The sequence below is a fragment of the Garra rufa genome, chromosome 19 (assembly GCF_049309525.1).
Source record: "Garra rufa chromosome 19, GarRuf1.0, whole genome shotgun sequence".
Taxonomy (NCBI): domain Eukaryota; kingdom Metazoa; phylum Chordata; class Actinopteri; order Cypriniformes; family Cyprinidae; genus Garra; species Garra rufa.
The window spans coordinates 33,211,205-33,220,593 of NC_133379.1; the positions used below are offsets into that span (position 1 = coordinate 33,211,205).

Sequence of the window (9,389 nt, forward strand, 5' to 3'; positions counted from 1 at the left end):
ATCTGATAATCTCCAGTAAATTCTTATACTGAGTCACATCCGCCATTCACTGCAACTGTAGTGCTTTGTGAGTGGATGAGAAAATTGAGATGAGAAAAATTAATTTAATTAAACAAGCTGTAAAATTAGCAGCGATAAAAGGCTCTTCTGGACATTCATTAAAAATATTACACAAACTCATCCGGAGGTAGACTTTCAATTACATTCAACAGGAATGAAGTCTGTGGGAACAAGATGTATAAACTACCGGTAATTACAGTATGTCGTCACCATTTATCAAAATCATTGTTTTTCTGGTTTTCTGTGATTGTTTTTCTTGTTTTTTTTAAAGAAGTCTTTTCTGCTCAAAATACAGAAAAAAATGTAATATTGTTAAATATTATTGCATTTTAAATTATTGTGGTTTTCTATTTTAATATACTTATAATTTATTCCTATGATGCAAAGCTGAATTTTCAGCAACCTCACTACTCCAGTTTTCATGATCCTTCAGAAATCATTCTAATATACTGGTTCATTATCAATTTTGGAAACAGTTGTGCTGCTTAATATAGATCTATCTATCTATCTATCTATCTATCTATCTATCTATCTATCTATCTATCTATCTATCTATCTATCTATCTATCTATCTATCTATCTATCTATCTATCTATCTATCTATCTATCTGTCTATCTGTCTATCTATATTGGAACCTGTGATACTTTTATCATGATTCTTTGATGAATAAAACGTTAAAAAGAACAGCATTTATTTAAAATAGAAATCTTTTGTAACAATATAAACTGGCATTAAAAGTTTAATGTCAGTATTTTTTTTAAACTTTGTAACTTTTATTAAGCAAGGACATGTAAAATTGATAAAATTTCAGAAAATTAAGCTTTGCATCACACATTATATATATATATACCCTTTTCTATTGCTTGTGTTCTTATGCAAAATCTACCTATGTTATTAAGTGATATGCAAAGAATCTGGCAAGATTGTACTATTGTGTAAGAACTTGGCGAGGATAAAATCATGTTATAAATGCTTTGCCAAGGTCACAGTGCTCCAAACAATAAAAATTATAATTAAAAAGTGCTAGATAGAAATGCAAAGTAAGGTAACTACACAGAAAAACTGTTACAATAAATGGGCACTGGAGCTTTCAAACTTCAAAAAGAACACCGTAAAAGTATCATATGACAGAAATAAAGGTTTGAGGGTTCAAAAAGACATACATTTGTAGTGAACTATTTTTTTAAGGTCAAATTCAAGTCACTGATGAACAAAACAGTTATTTTTAAGCGTAACAAGATCAAAGCACTGACCCAAAGCACCTGTTATAAAACTACAATTTGACTTTTTCAACTTTTCCATGCCCATGGTCAAGTAGCAAGACATGACTCAAGCCCACGTGCCCGAAACATTTAACCCCAGCAGACAGAAGGAAATTATGGCTCAAAGATCAAACGAGTTTGCCTGTGAGCATCTGAACCTAACAGAGGCACAAAAAACACAACAACCTATGCCAAGTATATGTCTAATGTTTCTGTGGTCAGCTGAGGAACAAGCTGTGCCAGTTTATAGGAGATGGAACAGGCTGGAAAACATATTCATAAGTCATAAAATCAACTCGTAAAGTGAAGTCATAAGTGAAGGTGGCTTTTTGATGGTGTAAAGGTCAGTAGTTTATTTATAAGGTTGGTGAACGCTATGAACACTTACCACTGTTTGCTGATGAGTTTGGGTTTTACTGGCTTGGCTAGAGAATAAGGAGACAGTTGGCTTATGATTACATGCTATAATACACACAGACACACGTATACACGCATGCATGCACATGCATGCACCAACAGATGCAAACAAACACACACACTGCTCAGTGGTAGCCAAATATTAAAGAATTTGGACCAGCATCAAAGCGTCACAGATTTAATGCTAATGTTAGGATGTCCCGTGCAACGTACGGTTATTGAATTGTGTCCTAGGGTAAAACACTTAACAAAGGTCACCTCTGGGGATGTGTGCTTTAGGTTAAGCCTGTGTTGGGCCATTCTACAGAATTTCCGCAAACTGTTGTCCCACAACCAAAAAACAAATTAAAAAAGCATTTAAGTATTCAAAACTTAGACGTTTACTAAGATACTTCTATTATCTATTGAAACCCACAATAATATTTAAGGCGAGAAACTGCAGGTAAATAGGGTAAAAAAAAAAACTAATAGTTATCATCTTACTTATCCAGATGATTGATTACACTGACAACTGACAAGTTTTCTAAAATGTTAGGTTTAAATATGCAAATGAACATTATTTAATGAAATACAGTATGCACTAATCTGCATGCATTTCTAGTACAAAAATCTAAACACTGGATAAAGTCAGTTTCGAAATTCTTGTTTAATTTTTTTTGACATATTAGAGTCAAATGTTTTTACTGAGGGGATTTTGGGTATCTTATTTTGCTACTTCATAATTTAGAAAAAACTTTGAACAGACCATTTTGGGGGGAGTAAAATGTTGTATAAAATCAAGCTAATTGTATATAGACAAACCCCTCTGTAAAAACCTTCAGGATATAGACGGGAATAAAAATATAAGTTTGGTGTGTGTGATTGCTACTGAAGTGGAGCTTTATGGCTCAGTGTAAGAGAAAAAAAACTAATTTTGAGAAAATGGCCTTTAAAAATATGTATTGAAATTGAAATCTGTTGACACAAATAGATAAAGTACTATAAAAGAAACACTTAACAGTGTTTAAAAAGTGTTAAAAAACACTTTTTCCAATTAAGCACACTTTTTTGGGAATTATTCCATTTTTTTTATGTGTGTACCACATTTTTAAAACTGTGCAATAGCTAACCATTAGCATCTTTGAGCTAAGTTCAAAAGTATCTAAAATTGTCACTATACCGAAACATTTGGTTGCATTTCGGTAGTGACATCTTTGTTTTTTTTTAAGTTATACCAGAAAATTATCACTACTGAAACAGTCCTGTCATTATTGTTTCGGTAAAGTGAGAAAAGGGAACCTGAAATTCTTTATTTGGGGGAAGCAAAACTAAATTTTAGCACAATTATGAAAATTATTTGTATTTTAGTATGCAAGTTAAAATTCTTTAATGTTGTGTGGTTGCTACCAAAGCATTACTGTCACTAGTGAAAATGTGCAGTCACTACCAAAACATGGGGTGTTAAAAATATATACTAAATCATCAGCTAAGATGTTATGATAGTTTTTGGTTCAATGTATACTCAAACTCTGAGTATGGTCAACTTTTTGCCTTTTACAAACAAAAATTGGATTTAAAATGCAACAAATCTCATAAGTTACACTTGAAATATTGTAAAAAAAATTTTTAACTGTTATTGATTTACCTCTGTAAAAATGTTAATGAATAAAAGCAAAAGAATATATAAAAGAATATATAACTATATCTAACTAAATGATATAATACTGTTTTTCGGTAGTGACAAATTTGGAGAGAGGACAAATATTTCAACTTCCAACTTTCTAAAAATGAGAATTAACTGCACAATTACTGGCAATGTGTACCTTGGATATTATACAATTTGCATATATAATTTTTGGGGGGGGGAAAAGAAAGAGAGAGAAATATAGAGAGAAACAGGAGATGATTAAATAAATGCGGCCTTGGTTAGCACAGAAAGACTTTTCTTAAAAACCAAAACAAACAGACATAAAATCTAACTGACCCTAAACTATTGCACAGTTATGTTTTATGTTCTGCATTCCTTCCAAGCACCTGACTTTTGAGTTAATGTGCACACTGGCTCAATTCTCTCCCGCTCTATTTTTACATCCACTCATCTAATCTGTGAGATTGAGCCGTCATCATGGCCAGAAAGGGTCGACGGCTGTCCAACACTGAACGAGTGCACTGCCATGTGCTCTCTTTTGCTGTCAGTCATCTGTCTTATTGCCAAATCTTCTGTAGAACAGTATGTCTTACCCGTCCTAACGCTCTCCCAAAATGATTAGTCTTGCTTCCTGTTATAGTTTTTGAGGTATTCTGTTGTCAATTCTACTACTTTGAATACCTATAAATCATAATTTGCATATTTCACAAATGCTTTGGAGAATAGAGAATCAATCACTGTCTGTGGCATCAATGAAATGAATAAAAGACTAATACATCAAAGTCCTTCCTCTTAGCCTACTGTAAACTACAGCATTTATCTTCTCTTTAACGCTGAAATGAATCAAGGATTTTACAGTTACCTAGAAATTTGGGCTAACCAAATACAGTTGAGGTCAAAAGTTTACAAATACCTTGCAGGAGTTATTTAGTTATTTTACTAAGAGGGATCATACTAAATGCATGTTATTTTTTTTAGTACTGACCCGAATAAGGCATTTCACATAAAATACATTTACATATAGTCCACAAGAGAAAATAATAGCTGAATTTACAAAAATGACCCTGTTCAAAAGTTTACACACCCTTGATTCTTAATACTGTGTTGTTGCCTTTATGATCCTTTTTTTAGTGATAGTTGTTCATGAATCCCTTGTTTGTCCTGAAAAGTTAAACAGCCCACTGTTCTTCCTATAAATTCTTAGTGGTTTTTTTTTTTTTTTTTTTTTTTTTTTTTTTTAGCATTTTTGTGTATTTGAACCCCTTCCAACAATGACTGTATGATTTTGAGATCCATCTTTTCATACTGAGGACAACTGAGGGACTCATATGCAACTATTACAGAAGGTTCAAACGCTCACTGATGCTCCAGAAGGAAAAACAATGCATTAAGAGCCAATGCATTAAAAGAAAACTTTTGAACAGAATGAAGTGTACATTTTTCTAAATTTGCCTAAATATTCTATTTTTTTTTTCATTTAGTACTGCCCTCAGAAGCTATAGAAGATACTCACATGTTTCCCAGAAGACAAAATAAATTACATTTACCCTAATCTTCAAATTCAATGCATATTTTGTTTTCCTTCTGAAGCATCAGTGAGCATTTGAACCTTCTGCAATAGTTGCAATTGTGTCCCTCAGTTGTCCTCAGTGTGAAAAGATGGATCTTAAAATCATAGTCATTTTTGGAAAGGGTTCAAATACACACAAAAACAAACAAACAAATAAGCAAACAAACAAACAAAGAACTTGTGAGACCTGAAGGATTTTTCTGAAGAACAGTTAAACAGTTCAGGACAAACAAGGGACTCATGATTAATTATCATTAAACAAAACAAAAACAGCGGTGGGTCATTCATGTAGCAACATAGTATTAAGAATCAAGTGTATGTGAACTTTTGAACAGGATCATTTTTTATAAAATCAACTATTATTATATTTTTTCTTGTGGACTAATGTAAATGTCTTTTATGTAAAATATCTTATTCAGGCCAGTACTAAATAAAAAAATAACATGCGTTTTGCACAATCCCTCTTATGCTGCTAAAATAGTTAACACTTTGCAGATTCTGCAAGGCTTATGTAAACTTTTGACCTCAACTGTATTAAATCACAAACCAGTAAACTCAATCTGTCCACATCCATTAACATCATGATCCTGCCAATGAACTCTCACCCCTGTGCTTTACGAGTGATTGAATCATTATCAGGGTCATAATGGTTGAGTGTGATGATGAAGAGCTGGCACGTGCACAGGTAGTCTCAACCTGTGCAGAGCACATGCTCTTTTTGTAATTACACTCTGAAGTGCCCTTTTTTGGGGGGAGTTTTTTTTTAAATAAATCAATGCTATTGGTAACCCTTTACGTCTGTTTGTCTTTTTAACAAATATTTAACCAATTAAAGGCATTAAAAAGCATCTCTTAGAACCGCTCAAACTGTCAGTCAAACTTCACAACTCCGCCCCCTGAGGTTAAAAGAGCTTAAAAGCAGTTGCGTGTGAAAAACAGTCAAATTAAATCCAGCTTCTAATGAATCTCATTTCAGTCTCCCAATATGGTTTTCTTCATCCGTGCGCTTCTTTCTAGAACTTTCCACACCTGCGCATCTGGCACCGGTGAGATTTCCATCAACCACATCCGGAAACCCTCCAGCAAGTAAATGTTTCCCAACGAGAGACTGAAATTCCACTAATGATTGGATGGGTGAGAGAGTGAGGCAAAGGAAATCCAAAAAAAATCCTCTATCCCACACAGTGTTTTTGTTGTTACGTAATTCTACCATCTGGAACTAGAGTTGGTATTGTGTTATGGATTTTTTTCTTTTTTAAAAACAAAATAAACCGTGTTTGAACATTATGCCTATTGGTAACCCATTACATTTATTCTAGCTTGGTAGTTTAAGGTTAACAGAAGATTACTCACAGTTTTTTGGTCAATATTTAATGCTGTGTTATGCTCATGAGTCAATAAATGTGTCTTGAAAGCTTTTTTAAATTAAGTATCACATTCTCAAGTAATAATAAACCAAGCTCCAAGTCTTAATGCATCTATAAAAATAATCAATTGTATATTTGGCAAATGTTTTATTTGATATTAACCAGTCATTTGAATTTATTTACGAGCTGGCAACTAAACCCAAGTTGATTCATTATACCACAGTGCTATCAAAGATTTTTGTTTTGTTTTGTGGTAATATGAGGACATCTACTGGTACAAAGAGTAACTAAAATAAGATACTTTTCTACATTAAGATTAATACACTGAAATGTATGTGAATGTACCCACCGTATTTTTAACGTAAGTGCAGGCGCAGCCATTTGTAACTTGAGTGTGTGAAACTTCCGGTGTAATTGTTTAGGTTTTTTACCTGCACAAAAGCAATTATGCTGCTTGATATTAGAAACTACTATGTTTGTGATTTTAATTCACTGTCTTGTTCACTCTGGTTTGTAGTGTAGTTTTGCCATTTACTACACAGCTATTCGTCTATAGCGGCTAATGAATCGAAAATGTCGTATTCAAAGCAACTATACTTCCGCGTTGCAAAATGAGGTGGATAAGGGAAAAATATATAAAGCCCAAATTTATTCAGACGCCTTCAACATTTCTCACATTATCACAGTTTATTCGCTATAAAATGGTAATAAAATATGACAAGAACTAGTTAAACTGTGTCAGAACAAAGTCATCTTGAAAATCGAAGCAAAATTATCCAGACTTCTTCAACATTTCTCACATTATCATAGTTTATTCGCTATAGTTTAGAAAATAGTAATAAAATATGACAAGAACTCGGAGTTAGTCTTTACAATGAAGCAAATGCACACCGGAGGTGCCAGTAAAAAAAAAAAAAAAAAAGTAGCCTCTATTTCTGTACATTCACTAAAGTGTATACTTTCTTTTTTCGGCGTGAAAGGTGAAGTTCAGAAAATGGTATTAGTTAAGCTATTGTTTAGAAAATGGTAATAAAAAACTAAAACTTTTAAACTGTGTCAGAACAAATTCATCTTGATAATATCAGATAACCTTGAAATGTAACAAAACATGGTCAGTTCAAAGTGTCTAATCAAATTTTGGTCCTATTTTTTTTATTTTTATACTGGTAGTCCACTGTATGAAGATTTTTTCGGTTATAATATGTCACGGTTTACTTTATTTTGCTATATTGGAATAAATGAACTATAGTTTCCTGCACCCACTAATAAAAAATATCAAAAATATCCGGTGTCTGAATAATTTTTGCTTTGACGTATATTAGGTCCTGTAACTGTCACTATTTATTTTAGCTTGATTGTAACTCATTTAAATAGTCTTGTAGTGTGACAGATTAACATCTTAATTAATATTGACTGTGTTAAACTAGAAGAATGTTGTTTAAAGTTTTAAAAAGAGTTTCACTGTAGGACATCGCTGTTTAATGTCAATTACCCATTTAAGTCAATGCTATAGAACTACCTTCAAACATGCTACAGTTAACTCTAAGAGTTAGTTCATAATAAGAACTGACAAGCCAGAGAGGATTGATTTCCAATCGGATAATATTTGCATGTGTCTAAGGAAATGTGAGTCAGTGTTTAGGTAAGCTTTAGGGATCATTTTACAGTTATTTAGTCATACAAACTGCCATATTAGGGGTAAACCTGATGTTAAGAAATGAATAGTGCATTGCAAAATACACACACTGAGTTTCATATTGAAGTTGGCTCTAGGAGGCTACCCTGAAAGTTTTTAATTGCAGCAGATTAAATGGACAGGATTTTGCTTTGAAAATAATTATTTAGCTCTAAATTTCAAACACCACTTTAAATAGTGAGAAGTTTTAATAACTATTGCTTAAACTGACAATTACATTTCATTAATAGAAATCCTCTTTATTTGTATATGCTAAAATCATGAAAGGGTCATTGTCAAAATACGTTTACTTTCTGGCTTACAAAATGTGTCGCATTCAAGTTCTCAATTAAGTTTTTCTCCTATAAAAGCCCTTACTTTATTACATCAAGTGAAGCAAGGGTTGTAACTAGAGTGTCAAAATGATTAATCATGATTAATCGCATCCAAAATAAAAGTTTGTTTTTACATAGCATGTGCTTGTGCTATGTATATTTATATATAAATATACACACATACATGAATATATCTGAGAAATAAATGTAATATATTTATATATAATATAAATAATATTTCCATGCACGTTTGTGTATTTATGTATAATATAAATATACACAGCACATGCACAGATGTAAACACAAACTTTTATTTTGGATGTGATTAATCGCGATTAATCGATTTGACAGCTAGTTGATCCAATAACAACAGTGACAAATGTTCAAATTCTTTCCAATAGGTGGCAATAGCATCTCAAAGCAAACATCCAACATTTGTGTAGGCCTATATTCAAAATACTAATTTTTAACAACCAATTATTATTTTACAGATTCTTTTTTATGTATAAAATTATTGATAGTAATCATTTTAATTTTTAATTTAAATGTATCTCATTAGTTTTCATCGTAATATTGTGCTTTGTTAGACCGGACCACCCCTATATTAAATGACTTAATATTTTAAACTTTTCATTCATTCATTTCTATCTCATTCTGTTTCATTCATTCATTTCACTCCTTTACAATTTCACAACCCTGAGTTTTCACCTCTAAAAAATTCCCGTTTGATCCTCAAGTTCACTTCAGTCTGTTAAACATCACTTCAGTGTTGAACAGCCAAGAGCAATAAAACACCAGTAGAAACTAGCAGAAAACATATTTTACTTCCGCTCCTCTAGGTTATTTCACATGTACAATGAATCATAATGCATAACAGTTGGACTTTGCCCAGTGTTGGGTGTTAATCATAAATTGGCACATATATCGCTCTCTTAGCTGTAGAGGGTGGTAGAGCACTGCTATAGAAGTCATGTTACCAGCTGCAAGATTCAAACAGCTTATAACTGGCTTTTAAAATAAGCTATGTATTAATGAAAACGGTATACATGCAGACACACTGACATATATGCAATAT

The 9,389-nt window shown here is 32.3% G+C and overlaps 1 protein-coding gene across 1 annotated transcript in view; it reads right to left on the minus strand.

Moving 5' to 3' along the window:
* Nucleotides 1–1,444: 1,444 nt before the first annotated feature.
* LOC141292065 (collagen and calcium-binding EGF domain-containing protein 1-like) overlaps nt 1,445–9,389 on the minus strand; it is a 95,123-nt gene continuing 87,178 nt past the window's right edge. Inside the window, exons 10-11 of the mRNA XM_073824030.1 lie at nt 1,712–1,785; nt 1,445–1,481 (exon numbers count right to left, since the gene is read on the minus strand). Coding sequence (XP_073680131.1) covers nt 1,445–1,481; nt 1,712–1,785 — 111 coding nt within the window. The remainder of the gene's footprint in view (nt 1,482–1,711; nt 1,786–9,389) is intronic.